Source organism: Citrus clementina, unplaced genomic scaffold, assembly GCF_000493195.1.
Source record: "Citrus clementina cultivar Clemenules unplaced genomic scaffold, Citrus_clementina_v1.0 scaffold_4, whole genome shotgun sequence".
Classification (NCBI taxonomy): domain Eukaryota; kingdom Viridiplantae; phylum Streptophyta; class Magnoliopsida; order Sapindales; family Rutaceae; genus Citrus; species Citrus x clementina.
The window spans coordinates 473,904-499,329 of record NW_006262274.1 but is presented as its reverse complement, the minus strand read 5'-3'; the positions used below and the strand labels follow the sequence as shown (position 1 = coordinate 499,329).

Sequence of the window (25,426 nt, the reverse complement as noted above, 5' to 3'; positions counted from 1 at the left end):
TATGTTTAAATAAATAAAATGAGATATAATACAGTGATTAGTCAATTGCGAGATTGTTGGTTTGTTTCAATAGATAATATTATGATATTTCCTAAGATGTATAAGAGATTTTCTTGATTTATATTATTTTCCCATTTTTTCCTTAAAAAAAAATTGTTGTCTTTCAATTTTTTTTTTGGCCGAACCTCGCCGGAAATTCATTGAAAGTGAACAAAGAAATACACTGTAGGGTAATTGATACGTATACAATTAAGCTCATCTGACATGTATGGGCAGAGAATTGTGAATGGGTATGTACATGTGGGCAGAGTTGAAGGGTACAGAACAGAAACCATCACCATGTAGTTCACAAATCACAACAGAAACGAGAATGGGCTTATATGAACAAAATGAAAATTTATATGCTTAAATATACAAATGATAGAAATTGAGTTACCTTCGTGAAAATCCTTCCGTACACACGAACAGTCTAAAACCCTACATTTTCTTGTCTCCGAACAAAAACCCTGAAACTTATTTTCTCCTTCCAATTCAAAATGGTTTTCAGTTCAATTCTTCGGAAATCGGCCTCCTCTTTGGCCCCACTCGCTAGTCGACTTACCCGAGTTAACAGAAATTACCACTCTGCCATCTTCACCGCTTCAAAAACTCTCTATCAGACGCCAAATTTGGGCCCTTTTGCACCGAATCTTTACTTCTCTACGGCTACTGAGACTGCGAAGCCGAGGTCTGATGACTCACTTCTCCGAATCATTGACTCCGAAATCAAGTGTGCCGTGGAAACTGATGATCATGACCGGGTGAGGAAATTTCCTTTGGTTGCCGAGATATTAGTGGAAACTGAAAAAAGAAAATTAGAATTTTGTTGAGGGTTTTGTTTCTTTTGAATTTTAATTGGTAAACAAACTTTTTTTTTTCTGTTTGATTGCTGAGAAAATGGATGAGAATGAAAGAAATTTGAGGTTTTTCTGGTGTTTTTGGATTTAGAAATTAAAGGAACTCGCATGGCATGTTTGGTTGGAGTTGAGTGAATGTTTATGTGTCACTTAGTTTCTTAGGTGTGATACCCTATTTTGATTGCTGAGAAAATGAAGGAAAATTAGAAGCTAATTAAGTTTTAGATGGGTGGTGCTTTTTGCCCTGCCTGAATAGTGAATGATATTATGTTATTATTAACATTAACATAAAGTTATTATGAAAAGTAAAACTAGTTGTAAATATTACAAGCTGATGTTCTATATAACACAATGTTGTATTAGCAAGCTTTTTTCTCCTAGTTTATATCATTTCCCAAAATTCCTCTTTCGATTAAAGTGAGCAGATAGCTATCTTTAGTTATTAAAAGAAACTCGTGATGTGAATGGTTTTGTTTTTTTAAGAATTATACTAGTTTCGAATAACAATAGCTGTCGTGTGTTTGAGTTCTCTTGGTTTGCAGCGGCAAGCTTTTGTGCCGGTTCACATGTTGACCACATTGGTGCTATAAGAAAGTTTTCATCTCTACAATTGCAGCCTACTTTGTTACTGTTCTTTTAATTGTTATACCTATGTCTATATTATGGTATTTTTTCTTGTGTAGTATGCTCTTACTTTGTTTTTGATGAATAGGTTGAAGAGACTCCTGGTGGCTTTCCTTTCAAAATTGAAGACAATCCTGGACTGCAGACCATAACACTGACTAGAGAATATGAGGGTGAACTTGTTAAAGTGGAGGTTCAGATGCCTGATCTTGTTAGTGGTGAACAACCCGAGGCTGTTGATGACGACAATGATATGGAAACGCCTAATCAATCTAGCATCCCGCTGGTTGTTACTGTCTCTAAGAGTAGTGGAACCTCACTCGAGTTTAATTGTGTTGCTTATCCCGACGAGATTTCAATTGATAGCTTGGCTGTTAGAAAGACAGAAAATTTGGAGGATGAAGCTGGCTATGAGGGGCCTGACTTCCAGTAAGTTTTGCATAAATTTTTCATCAATGATTTATAATCTTTTACTTATAGATATGATATGAGTTTTCTCCTCTTGGTTTTTTGAAGTGATTTGGATGAGAACCTGAAGAAAGCTTTCCACAAGTACTTGGAGATTCGAGGAATAAAGCCTAGCACAACAAATTTCTTGTTTGAGTACATGCTGAACAAAGACAGTCGTGAATATCTGATTTGGTTGAAGAAACTCAAGGACTTCGTTGAGGCTTAGCTTTCTGCATATGGAGTAGCTTTAGTTTTTTGGTTATGTAAGTACTGTTAATGCATTCATTCAGTCACTGCCTTTTATGAGTAAAGCATAACTATACCTATTAAATGCACCGATTCTAGTTTGAGGAACTTATTAAATCTTGTGATTTAAACGGTATCTACTTGTCGTGAAGTATGCTTAGATTAATATTGGCGGGTTTTGAGGTCTCAATAAAATCTTTTTAATTGCAGTGTTCAACAATCAAGGTTGAAAAATACGATACTCCTGAACTGCATTCTTTGAATAATGAGTTTTCTAACTCTTGCAATTACTGACAAGATACTATCAGAATGCACTTGCATCAGTAACGAGAATTATCTAAGTGAACGAACGCTATGTTCCAGAAAGGATCTGTAGTGTATACTGCTATTGCTAAATTAATCTCAGCAAGCTGGAAATGGATACAATTTGCTTATTTCAAGAGGGCAGTAATTCGCTTGCTACAGTCTCGGAAATCAAAGAGATTTCGCACTGCCGATATAACTATGCCTTAAGAGGGGGGAAAAAAATTTGCAGCAAAAGCCCATAAAAATCGCTTCTTTTCTGCATATTGTAGAACTTTTTGGTACATATACTCAGGACTCAATATTTACATCCTCGTGGATGTATTCGACCCCCTTATCCCCATCCACCACTTGCCCGCTTCCTTTGAGAATCCTGCATATTTTGCAGAGCAACAATAACTTGAAATCAGACCAGTTTGATCATGTGATAATAAAAAATAGAGGCTCATGCTGCAATAAGCGAGAAAGCTAATCGTCAACAAACAGCATATGGGAAAGTAAAAAATAATTATGTTACACTTTTTTTTTTTTCAGCGAATACTATATTTGAAAATCAGCTAATGTAATCATGGTGTAACTAGATGAATGTTCTAATGATTGCCCCCAAAGGCATGGCCGAGTGGCTTTCAACAGCATTATTTGGTTGAACACTAAAGTTTGAATTCTAGGAGAGGTAGGGGCTTAAAAACCCACTCCCTACTTTTAATTAAAAAAGAAAATAAATAAATGGTGTAATGTAATGTGTGGAAGAAAAGAGAAAAAAGGTGCAACTATATGAATAACTCCATTAACATCGTAAGAAAATTCATACCATCTTGTAGTTAACAATCCTTCAACTCCAACTGGACCCCGAGCATGAATTCTGCTCGTGCTTATGCCAACCTAACCAGATACCAAAGAGAATCAGCCATGTAAGCTAGGTTCTTTAACATATTAATGAAAATCATCAAATAATTGGCAAGTGATAATATACCTCAGCACCTAGTCCAAATCGAGCTCCATCACAAAATCTTGTGCTTGCATTGTGAAATACAGCCGCACTGCCAATGTAAGAACCAACTCAAATTAGATGGTTACAAAGTTTAATGATACATTTTGGATAGTGAATAAGGGCAAATAATTTACAAAGAACAAAACAGTAATTCAAAATTTTTAATCCTATTGTTCCCTGACGTGAGCGAACCAAACCTCCAAGGGAACCGTATTAATTAACACAAAGTCTAAGGGCCTGCTTGTAGTTGTTTGTTCTTTTTTCTTAGGTTAGTGATTCCGTTTCAAAATTTAAACAGCTGTGGATTAAAAAGCCAAAGCACCTCAATACCAAATGAGCCCCAAACAATCGAAGCATTCTACCTGTCCACTTGGCGTAGAAAAATTTCTGCAGCTTCACTGTCATTTGTAATGATGCAATCAGTGTGCCCGCTGCAGAAGGGAACAAAAAAGATGTAAGACTGTGTAGGAGATGTGAGCATAAATATGATCTAAAAAGAACTGCAACATGCCTTCCATGTTGATGTATATGACCAATGGCTGCATGTACATCATCCACAATTTCAATAGTGCATGCCATTGAGTTGTACTCGTGATGAAATGAATTTGGCTCTGGAATATTCAGCAAGGAGCTTGCCCTTGGTCCACCATACAAAGTGACACCTTCAAAAGAAGTGAACCGGTTACCTTTCATGAATATCCTTCTGATTGTAGACTCTGAAACGAAGTTTTTCTTAAAAGTTCCGAAAAAATTTTGATTTATGCTAATATAGCAAAAATTTTCATGCAAAAAATTGGATAATAGACGATTAACAAGGCTATTTTGACATACAATAAAATGGTAATGGAGCAAACAACTAATTAATCTATTCAAAACTTTGCAGATCTTTGAGAGACTCGGTACACCTAGAAGGGCAAGGTGAGGAGTGACAATTTCTTTTGCAAGGAAAAAGCCTTACCTTCGGATCGAAGATTATCAATAAGCTCATTGAAGCCAGTAGGCACCAAATCCTGGTGTATAAGAAGTGTTTCCTGACAACATCCAAGAGAGCAACACTTAGAGAAAACACCTAGTATTAGGAACAAAAAGCATTGACTCCTGAAAATCTAAACTTGCAATTATATTAAGGAACTTTACCAAAAATATTATCAACAAATATATGAAACAAATTACCATTGCGTTACAGGCTGCAGGGTAATCTACTTTTGCATCCAAGACGATTTGCTTTGCCATATCCATATCAGCAGACTTATCAACATATATATGGCAAATTCCATCTGAGTATAAAAATGCATCTTTTTTACAACATCCAACATATTATTCCCGCATAAAGTATTACTAAACTAGAGCAAGCTTATACAGAATAATAAGATTCCATCCGTATTTTATCTCACCAGCATGGCCCAGAACAGGAATTTTGGTCGATTCCTTGATTTGAGAAACAAGTCTGTTGCTTCCTCTTGGTATTACAAGATCTATAACATCATCAAGCTGGCACAAAAATGCAAAAGCTCAGTTTTATTTATCATTCTCAAAGTTAAAATGCTTTAACATCAGTCATCAATGCAAATCTATACCTTAAGCAGATCTGGGATCTCCTCTCTTGAAGTCACTAGTCCAATAAGTCTTTCACCAACATTTTCCGGGATGACTTCAGTAATTATCTATAAATATAACAAGGACTCAGAAACTTTAGGAACAGATTCATTCAATATATTGCTAGGCGATCATTTAACTTTGAGAAATGAAACCTTGTGCAGAATTGCATTTGATCTTTTAGCCTCCTTCCCCCCTTTCAATAAAAGCCCATTCCCACTTCGGATTGCCAATGCAGCTATCTATACAGCAAGAAAAAAGGAATCCCATGAGCAATAAGGCAGCATACATAAAGCAGATACAAATACATCAAGGAGGTCCATATATCCAACTGAACTGAGCAAAGTCATAATCCCATCAAAACTTGTTCATATGAATTCATTGATTACTTGGCAACTTTACAAAAAGAAAAAATTCAAAAATGAATAATATAGAACGTACTTATATTGCAAAATATATATCTTGAAGTCTAATTAATATAGCACAATTTTTTTAAACATGCAGAGGACTTGGCATTTATTTTCCAATTATACCCATGATGGAAAGACAAGTAAAGGAGTATGTATAGAAGTAATAAATCAGCTAAAAAAATCTTTGTGCAATAAACAATATTAAGTGAAAAACAATGTTCGTGAAGATGATTTTATATGTCATTAAAGAGAGTAACAGCCAACAAAGAGACGACGAATTATCTTCTGGTCACCACCTTAAACATATAATAATTCTGATCATTTTTACCTGCACTAGTGCATCAGGTCGAGACTCAAAAACAATCAAGAGAACACCCAAGGGACATGAAGTTTTCTCTAAGAAGAGTCCATCTGCAAGCTGATGGCAAAAAATAATCAGATACATGTCAGATCAATGTTCAAGAGATGGGATTATGATAGTCTGGAAGATCTCCGTAGGAGTTGTAATAACCACTGTACTTCACATCCAAGAAATAATTTCAGGGACAGACTGTAGACTATCTGTCTCTCACAAGCTTTCTATGAAACTGAAGTAAGCTGGCTGCTTACTAGGCGCTGAAGTCAAGATTGGCACTAATATTGTGTATCTATTCTAAATTCCGAGTCTGTCCATCTCTTGGTATCCCATCACAAGACTAAAGCCCTGGATTTAGTATACTTACAAATATATTGCTTACCTGGGTTTTCTTCAGAATATGACCAATGGGGTCTTCCATGTTTGCGAGCACACGAACTGAGTTCGCGAGACTTGAAATCTGTCAGGTACAGTAAACTTCAATCAAAACAGAATTTGTGCCATTTTGAGAAGAAAATAGAAATTAGTATACTATAACCTAATTAGTTACAAATGAAATGGAGCTTAGCAACAAGAACTAGAAACAGCCAATGTATCAGCAATGTCTTGCCTTCCCAGATTTCAAAGCCAGCCGTGATAGCAAGGGTTTCTCATATCCCTCCTGTTCTGCAGCTGCTACATCAGCTTCATTTTCTTCAATGATCAATTCTTCGTTAGCTTCTAAGGCATCAGCTATGTCTAACAATATCTTTTTCCTATCTTCAGATGACATGGCCTATCAAAGAAGATATCACTTAGTTACTCTTGTTTCCAAGTTAACATGGAAGAAATTGCATCTCCAATTGCAATTTTCCCATTCAACATAAACTTACTAAACTTTGAATTTGTGATGCACTTCAATGTTACCTGAAGTTGTCTGGAACTCTCCCTCGCTGCCACTGCCATTTCACGTGCACCAACTACATTGAACGGGTCCAAAATATGTGCATCTTGATGAAAAAGGGTACCGATACGCTCTCCTTGCAGAACTTTCAGTATATTTTCATCGGAATACCCACTTCAAAAGCAAAAGAAAGAAATTATTCCGCTTGTAGTATTTCATATTTAAGTGAAACCTACACACTGAATTCAGATGATAAAACATTTTCATATGAAAACGGCCATCTTCATTGTCCTATGTTGGAATAAACTATAATATAAGAGAAAACCATACCTTGTGATAACCACAGGGATGCCAGCATACGCTGCATTGACTGCAGCTTTAACTTTGGCAGTCATGCCCCCTCTTCCAACCCTAGACTTGTCTCCAAAAGTTATTTCACCTTGATGCCTTTCCTTAACATATGTATCGATTAGCTTTGACTGTGGGTCACTTGGAGGGCCGCTATAAAGACCTTCTACATCACTCAATAGAATGAGAAGATCAGCTTTTAACTCCAAAGCCAGAAGGGCTGCTAAGCTATCATTATCCCAAAATATACCGGAAGAATCCTGCAAAGAGTGAAACGTTACCAGAACTGTGTTTTAGTACATGTATTAATTATGGACACAAACTTAGTAACGGTGGAACTATTGCAACCATTTTCCAGGTTCTTTTTTCCATAATGGCTGTAGGATTATTGAGTTCTCAACCAGAGAGCTCTGCTTCCTGATTGTTACTAACAGGAAATATCATAATTAATTTTAATACAATATAACATAGCCAAAAGAATAAATAAATTAAGCAGGGCAAACCCAGGTAATCATAGAAAAGGTTCCCACAATGAAAAGTGACTAGGATGTGAAAGATACCTCATATGGAGCTTTCCTGGTACTCACAGCATCATTTTCATTAAAAACGGGAATCACCCTCAGAGATAACAACGATTTAACTGTTTCACTAAGCTGACTTCTAAATTCTTTGTCTCTAAAATCATTATCTGTTACTAGGAGCTGTGCTGATGTAAGATCTAGCTGCAGTATTGAAGAAAAAAAAACATTATTAAATCAAAAATCAAGGACCATATTGGGTTGCAACAATTTTTTTTTTTTTAAATTTTACGGAAACAAAAAAAAAAAGGTCTCCAAACCCTTACGTGAGCTGGCTCCAAAAATGCTGCCAAAAGTTAAGGGAAAAAAAATTAATTACCTCACTAAACAGCGTATCATAGAGAGCCATGATAGAATTTTGGCCGACAGCCGCGCACGCCTTCCCATCAAGTTCAATTTGTGGTTTTTGGAGATCAGCAAAGCTGTAAGATATGAACAACTAATGAATACATAAACCATTTAACTTAATAATGGAAGCTTTAAGTTAGGAACTCTCTTTAACATAATTTTACATATGAAGACAGATAGAAATGTTTAAAAATATCTGCAAAGTCCAGCAGCAATCCCCACAATACAAATCGGCATGCGCACCGATTTTTCAGGTCACTAAATTCATAATGTGCGTGAAGAATCAAACAACATCCAAACAGCCTCTTAACTCGTATATCTCCTCCATGTTAAAAAAAGAACCCTGGAAAGGTAAAGAAGGATAAAAAGAAAGACCTGCTGTTAATTAATCTCCTGTATCTAAGCCTTTGGCGACCGAGGCCGACGGCACCTGACGATACCAAAATAACCTCATATCCTTGTGAATTCAATTCTTTAATCTGCAACGACATTTAGAACTCTAAAATCAATAGGAACCACACAAGCTATATAAACAAGGAACACAAAAATTTTACGAGGAGCTTGCAGTCCTATAAATCTACAAATGACAGGATAAACATGCCTGCTCACAAAGAGCTCCTAGTCTTCCAAGTGCTAGTCTTCCATCACTTCGGGTAACAACAGCCGTTCCAACCTTCAATTGTAAATGCAGAATTAGTTAACACGTGAAACAGAAAAGAGAAAAGAAAAAGAAAAAAACTTACGCGAAAACAAAATATGAACACATAAATGTAATGAAAATGACAGGAAAGCACCCTCTTTTATAACAAATGGTAGCAATTCCTAGGACCCAAAAACAGATTAAAAACTAGATATCAATATTACATTCCAAAGAAAAGATTTTGAATACATCATGCAGACGCTCTAAACAAAACCCCATCTTCCATCATGCCATCAACCAAACATGCATGCCATTGTGTTCCCCCTATCCCCACTATTTTTTAAAAATATATATATATATAAAAGAGTCCATAAACTGCATGGAGACCAATGAAACTCAAAAAAAAAAAAAGGAGGGTGATGAATGCAGTGAAAAGACAAAATGGAAAAGAAAAGTGACGATATGAACGAACCTTAACAACAATACGCTTGACATCTTTGACAAAAGCTCGAGAGGAATCCATGGTACTGGCCATGCTCGTATCTCGCTCAGTCCCAGGACAACACGATACCGCATACACAACCCCCAGCCGGGTTGTTCAAAAGATTTTATTTATTAACCTATTTTTAAATTTTTACCAAATAAATGCTACTCAACTCAACCAACCTGAGGCCGAGAATATGTATCATCATATAAAACAAAGAGACAAAAACGTAAAGACATCAACCTGTTGGGTGATGCTTTTTAAGAATTTATTCTATTTGCGCAGCTTAAGCGAATAATGAAATGCCACGTAAATGGGGGAAAAACAGGGAGATATAAAAGGCGTGGCGAGCGATTATTGATGGAAGAGAATAAACCGGAGGATTGGGGAACCTGATTGAAGGATGGAGGGAGTTTGTGTCGCATTTCAAAACCATACGCGGCGCATGCAGATGAAGTTTTGGGGCTACACGACAAAATGAGTTAACAAGTAAAAGCATGTTTTTTTTTTTTCTGAATAAAAGTTTCAATTAATTAATTATCTCAAAAGCCGAAGTTGAGATCCGTGTCGTGCGGCTGGTCAGAGGTCGTAGACATTTGTTATAATATAATATAATATATTACTATAGCTGAAGATTCATAATTTTGCGGAGGGAGCGTGGCGTGTAAGGACTTAATTTATTTGTTATTATTATCATTATTATTAGGGATTATTTTGGGGTTTCCTTCCCTTCAACTAATTTGATTTTTGCGGAGAGGTTATTTTATTTATTTATTTATTTATTTATTATTTTCGGGTGTAATGGCCAGTGCCGGTTAGCCATGCAGGCACGGTTCTTCTATTCAATGACCTTCATGCATGTGACTCGAGCTTGATTGAATATATATCCTTCCTCTGCACAAGTTGATTCTGTTTCTCTAATATTTAGAAAGAAATAGATGCAGACTGTTTTTACGATGGCTCAGTTAAGTTCCTTCTTTAGCTATGAAAAATTTCAAATAAATTAATTCATCTTACTGGAGCAATTAAGGCTGTCAATTCAAAGTTGTTGGCTTTAAACATTGAATTAGATGTTTAAGGAATCTCTCGCCAGTCGCCATGATTGAATACAAGGGGCCAATTACAACATCGAGGCGGTATTAATTCACACCTATAAATATATTCATCTCGGTAAACTTTCACCAATATGCTCAGTATTCCTTAAATTATACAACATATTACTCGCTTGTCCTGAAAATCTAGATTTCATGAACCTCATTTCTGAATCATTTAGGTTCCTAACTCACAAAAGAAATTATTATAATAAAAACAAAAACAAACACACCAAAATAATAATAATAATAATAATAATAACTAAAAGGCCAATATATTTACACGACCAAAATTTAAGGGAAGCAATTCCAAGATCTAATACAGCTTGTCTATCCTTTTCCTGATGTTGGGCTTTAAAAAAGCTTTAAAAAATCATGAGCACTTCCCCCAAAAGTTTGCCTTTTCACTTCCATTCCATGTATTAAACTCATCACAACCAATTGACTGATCTCAAAGCAGATAGAAACCTCTACTTCCAAATACATGCAAACATATGCAGCTATCATATTGTTGTTATATTCCCCCTGAACCAACTAAACAGATTCAGGTTATGGAAAGAACCAGACCTTGATGAAGATTGCTAGAGCCATTTGCAAACAGAATGAAGCAACCACCAGCACCGTAAGATCATTCCCCTCCATGTAAGATTTGAGGTTGAAGGCAACGAAGCAAGATGAGGTGGTGCCAGCAAGAAGTATGATGATCCACCGGAGAAGCTCAATAGGAATAAGCAACAGAAACTGAAAATTGCACGGCGTATGTTAGATGATTGTCAGAGTAATAGAAGATGCAAAAAACAAACTGATTCTCAGATGTCTCAAGACAATAAAAAGGGACTGTTGACCATTTTTTGACAATATAAAGGTTCGGCAATATTTAATTTATTCTTTTAAAGGATATCGCTTGTTCACACTATCACCAAGAACTATAATGTTCACATAATCTAGCATCAGTAGATATGCTTAAGCCGAAAAAGCTTGAAACGGTGAGGATTTTTTTTTTTTTCTTTTTGACAAGAAACCTTTTCAGCCAAAAAGACAAAAGCTCACCGAGGTGACAACAAAGATGAAGAGAGAATATCCCCAGAGGCACCAAAACCGAACAAGGCTAGCACTTGATCCCATGTACTGAAGCAAAAAGTAATATGCCAATGGCACCACTATTGCATAACCGTAGACTGTACATGCTGCCACATTTACAAAGCTGACATCAAAGCTCCAAGAAGCACTGCTGTTAGTATATTTTTGCATGAGGTACGTGGCACAGTTTCCAAATGAAGCAAGCATAAATACCAATGTAGTGGAGATCCAGATAAGCCCATATCTAACATGTCAAAGAAAAATCATAACTAATGAGCCCGCAAAATAAAATGAAAGGCAATTTATACAGTAACTATTAGATCGCAAACAAGCCAAACACCCAAAAAAAAATATAAACCCATAGTTATGTAGCTACATCCGTTGTTCCAATTACAAAAATTGTATAGATCTGGATTTGTCTATATGTAGATGACTTGTATGGCTATTACAAAACACAACATTTTATGATTTACAACTTCTTAGCAAAATCTATTTTTGTATCTATACAAAAAGAAATAGACCTGTCTATCTGTTTCACTATAATGGCAACAAGAGGAAGTGAAAATCAAAACTCACAGATCGGGATTAGCATCAATCTTGCTGAAAAAATCTCCAGAAAGGGGATGCAATGAACTAAACAATCTGTTTATGACAATGTCCGTATCCACATTGAAATACTGTGTGTAGGATGAGATGCTAAAAAACCCCTTCCAATTGTTTGCTGGTTGTTGTTCAAATCCTTCTGCACGGAGGCAAAGTCAGACATATTGTTAAAGGTTAACATAATGGCAGTATCTGTTCGCAAGAACAAATCCATGGCAATACATATCATCACTAATTTGCCCCTGACTATACTTTCAGTAACTCCTAATTGAAAATTATACATTTGTGAGACTCAATTCTAAAAGTAAGAGAGCCCCATTGCCACCATCTTCTCATCCCCTCCCTGGCCCAACATAGAAGATAAAGCACTACTGAACAGACCTCCCATGTTCCTATTCGATCAGCCAAAAGCTAAAGAGCTTAGCTAGCCACGACTGCCACAAGATATAATATTTTTCAATTATTTTATTTTTATTTACAAGAAGTTAATATGAAATTGCATATTCACGTGGCATTTTTTATATGCAGCTAAATGCCTACTAAAACAAAGACTAGTCGAAAAGTAGCGCATATTTCAAGGAAAAATTTCAAATCAGACGAAATCCATTGCCATTCAAAACAAGCAAAAGAAGGTTTTACCAGTCTGTTGCTAGTTTCCTTCTCACTACGTTACAAAAATATAAACTTTTGACACCAGTCGGCCATATTCCTACGTTTGGTATTAAGCCCCAAGCAACTTCAGATCTAATAACTGAGACTTATTAGTAAATGTCATCTTGTGTTTCTGAATCATTTCATCTTGTGTTTCTAGTCTTTACCACCTATCTGTTGTCGCTGTATGAATAGGGAAACATATTTTAACCAAAAGCAACAAGAAAGGTTCTAATAATTCACATGACTAAAGTTAGCCATGTTTTCTCATAAAAGCACAAACACATTAAAATCAACAAGAAATGAGCATACCACTTGAACTCCCAAGAGATTGATAACCCGGCCTGCTGGCTCCTCCATTACCTGGGGGAAATGTTTGCATAGTAGCTTCCGGAGCTGCAAAAGAGTAGCAATATTGTTCACTTAATTCATAAAACTCTGCATCAAACAATAAAGCACTTCAATCACAGCAAAAGAATTTTTTATAGAACACCCCCATTACCTTCATAGCTTGTGGCGTGCTTTTCTTCACTCACAACGGCCTATATACAGGAGAAGAAGGAAAAAAAAAAAAAAACTCTTTTTATACTTTCTGATAAGCGACAGTAATTAGTAATTAACACACATCATTTACGAAAAGTAAGTCATTAATATAACACCTTCCAAAAATATCTCGCAGCTTTTGCTAAACGAACTAATTACTCAAAATAAAATTAAACATTCAGAAATTTATTTAATTTCAAATAAAAAATGAAGGAAATGAAATGAAATTGGATCAGACTTACGGGGACTGAACCGAGCAAATGGCTTGAGGGGAGGTTATTGTAAGACTCGTCCATGATAAGAATTCAGATCGATCGACAAAAAAGAAAACTCTGCTGCTGATTAGAGAAGCATTGTTTTCTGGATTTTGAGAAAGAAAATGGATCAAGATTTGATTTTGAGATTTAAAAAAAAAAAAAAAAAAGAAAGAAAATTGCCAGTTAAAAAGCGAGCCCTAAATGTTGCCTTTTTCTTTCTCAGAGTGGTTAACGAAACGAAACAAGACTTAAGACTGGTCTCCCGACCGTCCGGTACTGCCACGCGTTGGTTTGTTACTTTACAGTTAGTGTGGCGTATAAAAATAATAAATTTAATGTCTGAGCCCGGGTTCGAACCGGGGACCTCTAGTGTGTGAGACTAGCGTGATAACCAACTACACCACCCAGACGCTTCGATCATGTTTTCTCATGAGTAATTATTTATCCAAAACGATCTAATCTTCATGAAGTCAAAAATAAACTCCGTTTAAATATTACTAAAATTGAACGAGTATAACGTAAATTTTGAGACAGTTTTGTGTGTACATTTGGACCATTGCCAATGCAAATCTCTCCCTCCATTCTCCAATAATAAAGAGGTGCTTCAAAGCTCTAACTAGACTTGACTTTCCTTCTTCACCCTGTCCATAGTTGAAGCTTAGAAAATGTTTCTCACCAACATCCCTCTCTTCATCTCCCTCTTCCTCTCATTTTCTCTCCCTCTGTACTCCACTCCTTACCTCTCACCTACCACGCTTTTCCCGAATTACCAAAAAATGCTCCAATCTTTCAAAGTTTTCCCTTACACCTCTCCCCTAGTTTTCTCCACCCCATCTGATTCCGAGCCCCTCTTCGTTTCTTCTCTCCTCAACAGCTCTTTTCTCACTCTAGACCCAGAGCAAGCCGACCTCTTTTTCATCCCCTTCTCCTCTATAAACGTCTCCGCGCGCTCCCTCTCGCGTCTTGTCAATGCCCTCCGATACGACTTCCCGTTTTGGAACCGCACTCTTGGCGCCGATCATTTTTACGTCTCCTGCGAAGGTCTTAGCTTCGGTTCTGACAGAAATGTACTTGAGCTGAAGAAAAACTCTGTTCAGATCTCCTGTTTTCCGACGGCTCCAGATAAATTTGTCCCCCATAAGGACATCACTTTGCCTCCTTCCCTTGCGGGTCCCTACTCGCCGATGGAAAAGGCCAAAAATCATCTGCACCTGGGTTATGTTAGATACGGTGCCATCAAAGAGCATAGTTTGATCAAAGAATTGAGAGCTGATTCCGAGTTTTTGGTGGATTCTGAGCCGCTGGATCAATTGGGTTTTCAGGAGAGAATCCGAATTAGCAAGTTTTGTTTGTTCGAGTACGGCAAAGGGGATGTCTCGGGGATTAACGATGCTTTGCGTCATGGTTGCGTACCTGTGGTGATTACTGACCGTCCGATCCAGGACCTGCCGTTGATGGACGTGCTGAGGTGGCAGGAGATGGCGGTGTTTGTGGGATGGAATAAAGGCCGGGCCGGGGTTAAGGTGGAGGAGTTGAAGCGCGTGTTGTATCGCACGTGTGGTGGGGATGACAGGTACGGGGAGGTGAGGGGATTGGGTGTAACGGCGGGTAAGCACTTTGTGTGGAATGAGCAACCACAGCCGTACGATGCGTTTCATATGGTGATGTATCAGCTGTGGTTGAGACGACACACGATTAGATACGCCCGCAGAGAAGTGGCATAAGTTTGTCTTTTGCATGTGTACTAATAATACTATGAACCATCGAATTGTAATCTCTCCAATAACTTGCAACTCCTTGAACCAACAGCAGTATCAATTACAAAATCTTTTTTTCTCAAGTGAACAACTTTCAAGTGTCGGTAAAAATTTTGTCATCTTCCAATGAAGTACAGGCCCTACGAAGCTGTAAATCTTTCGGAGAAATTGTATGCTGCCGTCGGGTTAAAATTAATTGAATACGTTTTCTTGACCAACGAATGTGTTTGTCATTTGCCCCATGTTGCTGACATGAATTGCATCAAGATGATCTGAAGAGAAACTTGCCGTCAATGAACATGGAATTTTGTCACTCCCCCTCACTTCTTCACTTTTTTCAGCACATCACCAATGAGATGGAGCGAACCAGTTACAAGGACCTGATAATTGAAGAGAAAATTTTGATTGATAATAATGTAAATCCAATACAGAGACCTTACATGACGACAACGGTTACCTGAAAACGAAGAGACTGATTCTGTTGGACACTGTCCCTGAGCCATTTAATAGCCAGTGGCAGAGAAGAAAAGACTGCACTGTTTTCACAGCTCCTAGCACTCAATTCTGTGTCGTCTTTTACATCTTCAGATGCATTATCTGTATTCTTGGCCTCCCCTGCTAGTGAGTTCAAAAAATAACATTTTCATAGATAAAACAAAAACAGCTGGCTTTAGATAAACTACTTATTTCTATTAAGGAAAATCGCGAGATATTTCACCAGTTCAGGCTGATGCAATATGATTATCACAACGATGGGTACCGCACATATAATTGATACCTTTATCACCCAGCATGAGGTTTTCCCACACTCTTTGAAGAGCAAACTGCCAGGACAGATCGATTTGAGTCTCAGTTGGCGGTAAAGCATGGGATCCAACCTTATTGTACACTGATGCATTTGGCACAAACAGAGCCTTCTTGAAGTAAACACCTACAGTTACAATGAGATGTTTAAGCTACACCAACGTGATAAATACCATCAAAATAAAAATCAAATATCTTCTTTTCTTTTCTGTAAAATACAGTAATAAACTACCAAGTACTTCAACCATATATGAGTCCTACATGTTCTAAAAAAACGTAGGAGAATAACTCTAAAAGATGACTTGCACTCACCATGTCTGGCACAAGTTTTCATCAGGCTAGGAAGAAGCAACTGAGGATCTCGCACCGACATACAATTGAACAACAGAATCTGCAAGGATTTTTCAACAAGTTTAGTTCACCATCAACACAAATGTGACCCAGTGCAGCGGAATATTCTCTGAGTACACAATAAATATCACAATCTAAAATTCAGGATGCTCCCACAAAATCACATGCAAATATATGAAGACACTATCAAAAGCTGTGTTTATAGATGTGTTGACTGAAAGTAATGCAAACTTTTGGTCTGAAAATAGAGGAAAGCCAAATTCAGTGAAAATCTCATATATAGAGGCGAGAATGAAGTTCATCTCAGCTATTTTTTATTGGTAAATATTGTGTTTATCACATAATCAAGTGGCTCTCTTCATTTAAAGCATATGATCTGCAGTCACTGGAAAAGGCATGTGACCTGAAGCACCTATATTCTCTACTTTAAAGAATTTGCGTAACTAAATTACGAGTTCTCCTGTGGTTTTGGAGTATAGAAATCAATCAGAGTGGATTTACCAATTAAAGCATATATACTCTTGAAGCATGACGCCACTTTCTCTACCTGTGCAGAGTTCTTTCTAATTTTTCCATCATGCTGTCTCTGTGGCAATCCATTGGAAGATCCAGAACTATTTGGTGGTTGAAAATCAAAGGTTTCTTGCTGATTTTCCTCCTTAATTGCCAGAGAAAACCATCTTGCACATATTTCCATGCTTTCAGGACTATGTGCTCCATCCAAATAGAACACCAGATCTCCAGATGTTTCAGAGTTTGTATATCGATCAGGAACAATCTGAGCCCGTCCTTGCAGGTTGGCCATTGTTAGACCTTGGATGAACTGCTCAGGAAGCGGACTCTGCGCCATGCAGATAAATACAACATAAGGTGAAAGAGGAAACCAATATAACAAGAGAACATATGCCTGAGTCACAAAGTAGAAGAAAAAATGCCAAACTCATATGAAAAGAACATACTGTTGTATCCAGGTAGTTAATTCCGAGTTGACTGGTCCTCTGAAGCCAAGTAGAACTTAGAGCAACAGCAAGACCAGCATTCATATATTGATGTTCACCTTCAAGCCCAAGTTTCAAACCATTCAGCAAACTTGCATCCAACGGTGGTACTACTTGAAGAGGTACCTGTCATCAGTATGATTTTCTCAGTGCTCAGTGAAGGCAAACTTATCATTCTTTTCTAAAATGCAGCATAACCTGATTATATCAGAAAAATCAGAAGTATCAAGTTTTTACATGATACAATGTCAGGGTTCACTTATTTTAGAGCCTTCAACAATTAGAGGCCCCAACTTAAATTAAGATCAGACAACTGGATAAGATACTCTTAGAACTACCTTGGTGGAGCAGATGAAAGAGACATAATTTGTAAAACAAAATGCCTCAAAACCATATATACCAGGTTGTATACGACTTGCCAATTCTTCAAAATCCTAAGCGTATCAACCCTCAAAATCATAATATCAAGTAAGAATGCAGTTGGACTTGCGATTTAAACCACCGGGAAGCCTGATGAGGTCTAAGAAAATGCTACCACTAAATCAGTATTGTAAACCCAGTTTCGCATTTTATGTACCAGAACACAAACTGATTTTTGATTGATATCTCAGTTTTAGCTTAGCATGATCATCAAATTGACTTACACAAGTCAATCTTACTAACTGTCAGCTAAGTTTTGAGTCATGCATTTTCCATTTGTGCACGAAAACAAACTCATTCATGAAAGAAAATGCAACCTACATCCAACTTGGAAGCAGTCTCTTCAAGTACACGCATTGCCTCTTCAGGCTGAGGTACAGTAAAAGCAGGAACTCCATACTGCATCAGGAAACAGAAAGGGAATGAAGAAAAGTATTAAAGGAAACTCCCAACTCTGTTGCCTGGAAAAAGCATATACTACTCGCATAGATTTTTCTGAGTAAATGGTAATCTGTATAAACCTTAAAGATACCAGCCTTCTCCCCAGCAATTTCTCCAAGTGTATTTCCTGTTTTTAGCAGCCAACAAAAGAAATGAAATTTCAATTATTATAAGCCGAAATAATCATCAGAGAGCATAGTTTTGGAGAGCATCTAATACGTTCAAGTTTCGAGTGTGCTTTTCCGATAATTTTTATGCTATCATTTAAGCTTGGATGCCTTTGGAAGCTAAAAACTCCAAATGTTGAAGATACTGACTATGACTATCCCAAAAATCAGTTGTTGAGAATTCATGTCATCATTAAAGTATGGATTCCACAAGTTAGTTTAAACTCTTAGGTCATCAAGGCACATCTACATATCAACAAGTAGCCTTGAAAGGGAATTTAAAAGTAAACTTTCAACAAATCCACGTATCAGTCATCAATTAAAATAATGGCATGGACTCATGCCAGATACTAATTCAGGCAACACTCTTTGGTTGGAACCTCAGTGTGAGTAACACTGAACTAGAATAGTATGGCACAAATCATTCTCTTATCTGCTGTAATGACCATTTTCTACATAAATCAAGACCAGAACATGTCTGCACCTATTGCAGCATTTGACAGAAAGTTCTAATAGAATTTAGAATGTAGTGATGCACTATATTAAGCTCTGCTTACTATTTACACATTGAGTAAATATGAGCAATTACCTAAATATAAGGAATAATAGAACTAACCAAGAATCTCCATGTGGTCATACCCTAGGGAAGAAATGCCGCAAACTACAGATTTCTAAACCTGAAAAATGAAGTTTGTTATGCCTGTTAGAACTTTCAGAACAATATGTATCCTAGCACGTAGATGGCCTGATACGATTGGAAATGAAGGAAAGGAACTTTCAGAACAATATGTATCCTAGCTAATACGATTGTAATTAGCTATAAAAACAAAGGCCACCAGGCAGGGGAACTGAGTAAAAACAAACTATGACAAATAAATAAATAAACAAGAAGATACATCTTCACCCGTGTTCAAAGCAGTTGGTGGAGCTGCTGCTTTTCTTTCCTCAGAGACTTAATTTCCTTCATCAGCTCGGCTTGGTTTTCAAGAATTGAGCTCATCACATTCACATTTGAGTCTGTAACAGTATTGTGATAATTATATGTGAGACAAAAAATTTTGGAAAACTAACGGAAAATCAAGAGTACAACACATTACACATACATACCTTCTGAATATGGAATTGCCTTAGAATTTCAATATGAAGGTTCCTCATATCTTCATGTATGGATTTCTGAAATGAATCAAGACTTTCTTCAAGTGTACGTTGAAAGAGCTGAAGTGTGAAGTTACTGCCCTGTGGTGGATCTGGCTGAGGGCTTTTTAGGGATTGCGACATTCCACCCCGTGAATAAATCAACATCCATTATAATCTGATTTAAAGCGGAAGAAGGTTAGTGTCATTACATCTCTCAAAGTTAAAAGTCAAGGATTCATTATGCAATTACCACTTAGCGGTTTCAATCAACACAGCACAGACTGTCCTAAACTTATCAAATCCATATTTAGCCAGTATTAGTGAAGGCTTGGGTGGTGACAAAGCATTGAAATAGGATTTAATCATGCTGGAACTTTTCTACAAAAGCACAGCAGATGTTCAAATATGACCGCAAACAATTACTGAATAAATCGGGATTCTTACATTTATAGCTGGAGGAATTTCAGGTTCTACTACAGCTGATGTGTCAGACCTCGATAAGAAGTTACTTAAAAGTTCTTCCTTGGTTTCTGCTCCTGTTTTCTTTGTTTTAGGTGAACCGACTGAAAGGGATGTCCCAGAAGTAGTGCTAATTCTCTCAGCATACGTCCTTCGAGGTTCTCGGTGAGTCAATGTTAAAGATGACGTTCTCGATGAGTCAAGGTTACCTGATCCCAGGATGCCTTTTGTACCAAGAGACAGAGATGGGAAACTAGATGAGAGGTGTTCTGGAAATCCCAAAGACGAAGTCTCCTGATATGAAGTGACATCTTTGGTACGCAGGTTTTCACGGCTCAGGTTAGAATCTGTCAATTAGATAATACTTGTCTGACCCGGTGACACATCTTGCAGTCCAGAATACATTGAACTTGATGTGAGACCACTAGAAGTTGACATCCCATAACGAGATGGCATATTGAGTGGCTGACGGAGGAGGGCAAATTTGTCAGATAATTTCTCACCACCCCAGGCTTCTGGAGGAGTGATGGAAGAGTCTTCGCTCTTGGAAGATGGAGAAGGTGTTGATCCCAATAGCGCAAAAGATCTGGCATCATCCTGCAAAAAGACAAACATAAATGCAATGCCACGAAGAAATTGAAAACACATCAAGTTCTGGAGAACAATCCAATTTACCTGAGCTATGCATAAAATATCTAAAATAACTGACCATACATACAAGATTGTAGCCAATTCACATTCATATCTCCCCTAACATGCGATTAAGATTAAAAACAAAGAAACCATGAGAAAACAGAAGCTAACTTGGACGGCAAAAAATCTCATGACTTCTAAGACCCAAAGGCAGTTGAATTATTGCCTTTGAGAATATTTTGACACTATGCCAAACGTCCAGTACGATGTAGAAAACAGCTGTTGTCTTCTTCCAACAGTGTATATTTAGAGTACTCGCCAAAGTAGCTACACCAAAATAAAAGTGTGCTAAAGGTTGAAATTAATATCTTACACCCAGAAGAAAGAAATAAATATTCACACATTGCAGGAAGCATCCGGAAACAAAACTGAAATGAGGACAAACCTGTTTAGATGTTGAACTAGATTTCCAATCAAATACTGAGTGCTCATTTGCACCATCCTCTGCGTAAGGGAATCTCCTGCTGGATGAAGGAAACAACATGGATGAAGGCTTCTTGTCAATGGGTAGATGATCTTTCTTTGCTCCTCCATGACCATCCCACAGTTTATCAAGTGATGGTGTAATTGGCTGAACATCAACAAGAGGGGAAAACACTTCCATATCATCCTTAAAATTATAACTAGATCGAGGGGCATGTAATCTTGCCAATGGTCCGCCTGGACGGAGATAGCTACGTTGTGGTGTTTCCTCTCCTGAAGGCAGACTTTGGGTCCTAGATACAGAACCAGTACCACCCACAGTAAGAGAAGATGCTTCTGCAGAAGGACCTGAATGGCTATTACGACGAGAACCGGATACTGCAGTGGACAGTGAAACACTTGATGATGTCACCGAGGGATGTGGGTCAGGCATAAGAATAGAGTCCCCGACAGCATCTCCTAGGAGAGCAGTCTCAGCTTTGCAAGTAGTCTCATCAATAAAAACTGGCTTTGCTCTTTGCCAGCACAAACTTGACACAGCCTTATAAACACTTCAAATACTTAGTATTTATATAGACTGCAAAAACATGATTTTAATTCTCCGAACTCCACAAACAAAAAATAAGGCAAACAACATCAACCTGAACCTTAGGTCAACAAGAGAAAGGCCTCTTATACAGTAAAATGAAACCTTAGCATGTTAATAATGAATACGTCAACACATAGTTTAATACACTCAAAAAATAATATACACACAAGCCAAAACTGATTACAACATGTTGATGTCACAAGCAATTGCTACAAGAAAAACAACATTAAAGAGACATTTGCAAATTCTGGGATTCTATATTAAAATACATACACAAGTAAAGAAGTCACCTCTGAACTACTACAAGCACGAAGAACAGTTAACGGCTGTGGTTTGCCGCGAATATCATAGAACACCACATGGCCATTACTTGTTCCTGCTGTCAATATCCAATCATCATCTATAAATGCTAACGAAGAGAAAGGTGCCTCATATGTGATGCAAGATGGGGGTCTTCTAGACCCTGGGTCATAAGTGTATAGCTTCTTATCCAGTCGAACACTAGCAACTATCTGTCACAAGGAGAACATTAGGTAAAATAACGTTTAATTACTTTCACTGGATGACCCCATACGGGACTGTTTCAGAGCATGATATATTCACCTTCTTACGTCTCTGTCAATTTATTGCAAAAAGGTTCCGAGTTAATAAGATAAAGACTATACCTTATCATCGGATGAGAAGCTAATCCCAGCAGTTGGTGCAGAATGCTGTTTCAACCAAGAAACCTGTAAGCAGAAAAGTGATTATTATGATCCTGAAAAATTGTTTCAAACCTAAAACAAGGGCATCTACGGTGTGACGAGGAATTAATATTGGACATGATAATACTAATGAACCCAAAACAGAAGAGAGCATGTCAAAAATTTCTCTACCCCATTTTTAACCAACCCCCCTATTACTGGCCAACGCCAAAAATCTGATGAGTGGAAGAAAAAGAGGATATTAGAAAGATGCATGAATGGCTTGACCATAGTGTAAGTCGAATGTTTCCATGATAAGCAGCAGATCCCCTATCAGAAAAGATGATGACCATATCTGAAATATTTCAAGGTAGGGAGCAGCCTAATTCAACATCTAAATATTATTTGGAATAAAAACATTTGCTAAATTAAAGGAAATCATCTTGACTTCTGGATGTACTTTCTCAAATTCTGTGCTGCCACATCTCATTCAAAATTACAATTACTGAACAATAACTATGACGACACAAGCACAAAATCATCAGGATTTTTCTAACAAAGGATTTGAAATCTAGCTTTGAAAGGACCAAGGTAAGCACGGCATTCAATAAGTTAAATGAAACTCTTCTTATGCATACAATTCATTAAACCACATCAGACGTCCCATAGTATGTACATGTTTCCGAACCCAATAATGGAAATACTGAATACCTTTGGGCTACGCCCAGTAGTATCCCACAAATGTAAAGTCCCATCATCACCTGCAGTCACCAAGAGGTGTCGACTATTCCGTGAATAATCAAGCACCCTCAGTACCTGGCCTTAAATCCATCAGACAAACAATTAGCTTGGGCAGCAGAGACTCTTGGTCATAAACACTAGAATACAACCCAGCTGCAAGAACCGAAACAACCTGTTCATTAGGATCCTTGAGTTCAGCAGCCTTTGCTCCCAATGCAAGGTTATGGAGAATAAGGTCCCCACTTAAACTGATAGAAGCCAAGTGCTCATATTTGCAATTGTACATTGCACCTATTATAGTATTGGTATGACCCCTCAACCATTTGATTCAGTGTTTCCTCTGAAGGTCCCATATTCTTACAACTTGACTGCTTCCCCCAGAACATATATATCTGGATCCCTTGTTGCTAAAACTAATAGCCAATATTGATTCCTGAAAATATGAGAAAAATTCCCAAAAATAAGTTGATACTTTAGACCTATAAAGCCCATTTACTGGAAAATGTGGATCTTTAGTTTACCACAAGCAACTGAAGCTGGCAGAATGAATGACAAATTCAGGGGAAAAAACAATTAAAGTTCAAAACCTTTCCCACACAGAAGACAACTGCTTAAAAAGTGGCTTCGGGTGAGCCATTGCTGGCGTGCAATCGAACATGCACTGTTCTGTCATTGAATCTCTAGAAGATAGAATGACTGGTGTTAGAAGTACACATACACAAACCCACATGCTTCAAATTTAATGCTTCGATTGATGGTAGATCAGAGCTAGAAGAGGATTACCTCAATATTGTCTCCGCTATCTGTACCAGCTACCGGAATTGTTCCCATGCTCTCCCCATTCTTCCTCCACAATGATATTTTCTTATCTTCTCCAGCATTAGATCAAGATTAATTGATAAAACAAAAGTCATATGATAAATGCCCTGTCCAAGCCAAGGAACTTACTCCGAACAGTCCTGACAAATGATGATTCAGACGAGATTCGGCATTTTTGAACCACGAAACGCTCGGTTTCCACTTCGGTTGTAGGTGTAACCAACCCGCTATTCAAGATATGGCGGAAAGAAATAATAGAAAAAAAGATCCAGTGATAGTACTATTGAAACAATCACCAAACAATCTATTTTTATAATAAAATCCTTTTCAATTCATGCATAAAATTTTATTTCATTAGAAAATATATATATTATGAGCAACTTGTAAAGTAATAAATTTTATATTTTTATTTCTAATCATTTAATTCATAAGAAAATAACAAAATCAGAAATATTATTCAAACTTAAAACAAAAATAAAAATAAATGTTAAACATTAAAAACATTATTTATTATCAATCTATCTCTCACGTTGCATTCTAATTAAAATGCTCACCGAAACCAAAATCAAAATCAACTCCTCCATCAATTCCTCCACTAACACTAATATTTTCATTAACATTAACATTAATATTACCAAACACATCTGAATGATCATTCCCCAAATTCATATTAGGCACCAAATATTCATCCATCATCATTTCATTAACCCTCATTTCAACCTTCCCTTTCAATTTCTTCATAGCCTTTAAGTACTCTTCAACCTCTTCAATTCCCATATCATCAACAATATTACCCTCTTGCCACCAGAACCTACCATTATTTTTATTCTTTTTTTTCTCCTCTTCAATCATCTTCCTCCTCTTCTTCTCATTCTCCAACTCTTGTGTGGCATCTTCATACTCTTTGTTATGTTGTTGTACACATGGTATCGCGTTAACTTCGTCTAGAGACGAGTGATTTTGGTCGAGATAACGATTCAAAATCTTGTCAAAGTCAGGATGGCCGGCGAGGAAGATCTTCCCATTGGGAGAAAACACAACGATACCTACTTCAGCACCACACAAGACGCATAGCTCCATGGCTTTGCTAAAAAGGCCAGACCGGCGCTTCGAGAAGGTTACTTGCAGGCTATTTTTGTCTTCAAGTTTCTTGATTTGAATCTTTTGCCTCCCCTTTGTTATCTTCTTTTTGTTGTTGGGATCAATATTGTTGCTATTGTTGTTGTTATTGTTCATGGTGATTGAGATGGGGAATAAAGAAAGAGATAAGGTTAAGGTTTAATTTTTTTTTCTAGGGTTTGAACAGTATGAGATGAAAATTTATTTTGATGTATATATAATTTTATAAATCGTGTAAGATTACTTCTTTTTTATTTTTTTGGGTATGTAAAATCTTTTAAGATTACTTCCTGTTTTTGTCCGATCCAGGACCTGCCGTTGATGGACGTGCTGAGGTGGCAGGAGATGGCGGTGTTTGTGGGATGGAATAAAGGCCGGGCCGGGGTTACGGTGCAGGAGTTGAAGCGCGTGTTGTATCGCACGTGTGGTGGGGATGACAGGTACGGGG

At 37.3% G+C, this 25,426-nt stretch overlaps 6 protein-coding genes, 1 non-coding gene and 1 pseudogene across 8 annotated transcripts; 2 read left to right on the top strand and 6 right to left on the bottom strand.

Annotated features, from left to right (window-relative positions):
* The first annotated feature begins 420 nt into the window (after nucleotides 1–420).
* LOC18044635 (uncharacterized protein At2g39795, mitochondrial) lies at nucleotides 421–2,441 on the top strand. Its single transcript, XM_006435546.2, has 3 exons — nucleotides 421–800; nucleotides 1,609–1,949; nucleotides 2,037–2,441. The coding sequence occupies exons 1-3, from the start codon at nucleotides 537–539 to the stop codon at nucleotides 2,194–2,196; spliced, it is 765 nt and encodes a 254-aa protein (XP_006435609.1). The 5' UTR covers nucleotides 421–536; the 3' UTR covers nucleotides 2,197–2,441.
* A 108-nt stretch (nucleotides 2,442–2,549) lies between these two features.
* Nucleotides 2,550–8,501, bottom strand: LOC18044634 (delta-1-pyrroline-5-carboxylate synthase). The gene is made up of 18 exons (XM_024185913.1): nucleotides 8,404–8,501; nucleotides 8,000–8,102; nucleotides 7,663–7,824; nucleotides 7,085–7,362; nucleotides 6,778–6,928; nucleotides 6,482–6,646; nucleotides 6,254–6,331; nucleotides 5,845–5,934; nucleotides 5,262–5,348; nucleotides 5,088–5,174; nucleotides 4,905–5,001; nucleotides 4,684–4,787; nucleotides 4,469–4,541; nucleotides 4,022–4,172; nucleotides 3,873–3,941; nucleotides 3,493–3,559; nucleotides 3,331–3,401; nucleotides 2,550–2,892 (listed from the first exon to the last, which is right to left on the bottom strand). The coding sequence occupies exons 2-18, from the start codon at nucleotides 8,027–8,029 to the stop codon at nucleotides 2,811–2,813; spliced, it is 1,842 nt and encodes a 613-aa protein (XP_024041681.1). The 5' UTR covers nucleotides 8,030–8,102; nucleotides 8,404–8,501; the 3' UTR covers nucleotides 2,550–2,810.
* Nucleotides 8,502–10,502: 2,001 nt separating this feature from the next.
* LOC18044633 (protein YIPF1 homolog) lies at nucleotides 10,503–13,635 on the bottom strand. 2 transcript variants are annotated; one of them, XM_006435544.2, is made up of 6 exons: nucleotides 13,363–13,635; nucleotides 13,080–13,119; nucleotides 12,890–12,973; nucleotides 11,900–12,065; nucleotides 11,294–11,567; nucleotides 10,503–10,984 (listed from the first exon to the last, which is right to left on the bottom strand). In XM_006435544.2, exons 1-6 carry the CDS (start codon nucleotides 13,414–13,416, stop codon nucleotides 10,793–10,795), a joined length of 810 nt encoding a protein of 269 aa, XP_006435607.1. In that variant the 5' UTR covers nucleotides 13,417–13,635; the 3' UTR covers nucleotides 10,503–10,792. The 2 variants fall into 2 exon arrangements, with proteins under 2 accessions (XP_006435607.1, XP_024042473.1); XM_024186705.1 differs by having other exon boundaries at nucleotides 11,294–11,447.
* A 78-nt stretch (nucleotides 13,636–13,713) lies between these two features.
* On the bottom strand, nucleotides 13,714–13,787 carry TRNAV-CAC. The gene has a single exon. It is a non-coding gene; the product is annotated as a tRNA-Val (tRNA).
* Nucleotides 13,788–13,896: 109 nt separating this feature from the next.
* Nucleotides 13,897–15,217, top strand: LOC18044632 (probable glycosyltransferase At5g11130). The gene has a single exon (XM_006435543.2). The coding sequence runs from the start codon at nucleotides 14,043–14,045 to the stop codon at nucleotides 15,099–15,101; it is 1,059 nt and encodes a 352-aa protein (XP_006435606.1). The 5' UTR covers nucleotides 13,897–14,042; the 3' UTR covers nucleotides 15,102–15,217.
* LOC18044631 (folylpolyglutamate synthase) lies at nucleotides 15,139–19,470 on the bottom strand. The gene is made up of 10 exons (XM_024185533.1): nucleotides 19,423–19,470; nucleotides 18,932–18,986; nucleotides 18,229–18,275; nucleotides 18,029–18,106; nucleotides 17,249–17,413; nucleotides 16,837–17,130; nucleotides 16,251–16,329; nucleotides 15,913–16,065; nucleotides 15,592–15,749; nucleotides 15,139–15,514 (listed from the first exon to the last, which is right to left on the bottom strand). Exons 1-10 carry the CDS (start codon nucleotides 19,468–19,470, stop codon nucleotides 15,455–15,457), a joined length of 1,137 nt encoding a protein of 378 aa, XP_024041301.1. The 3' UTR covers nucleotides 15,139–15,454.
* Nucleotides 18,936–24,133, bottom strand: LOC18044630 (annotated as a pseudogene).
* Nucleotides 24,134–24,381: 248 nt separating this feature from the next.
* Nucleotides 24,382–25,174, bottom strand: LOC18044629 (agamous-like MADS-box protein AGL29). The gene has a single exon (XM_006435539.2). It carries the CDS (start codon nucleotides 25,093–25,095, stop codon nucleotides 24,397–24,399), a length of 699 nt encoding a protein of 232 aa, XP_006435602.1. The 5' UTR covers nucleotides 25,096–25,174; the 3' UTR covers nucleotides 24,382–24,396.
* Between the last annotated feature and the right edge of the window lie 252 nt (nucleotides 25,175–25,426).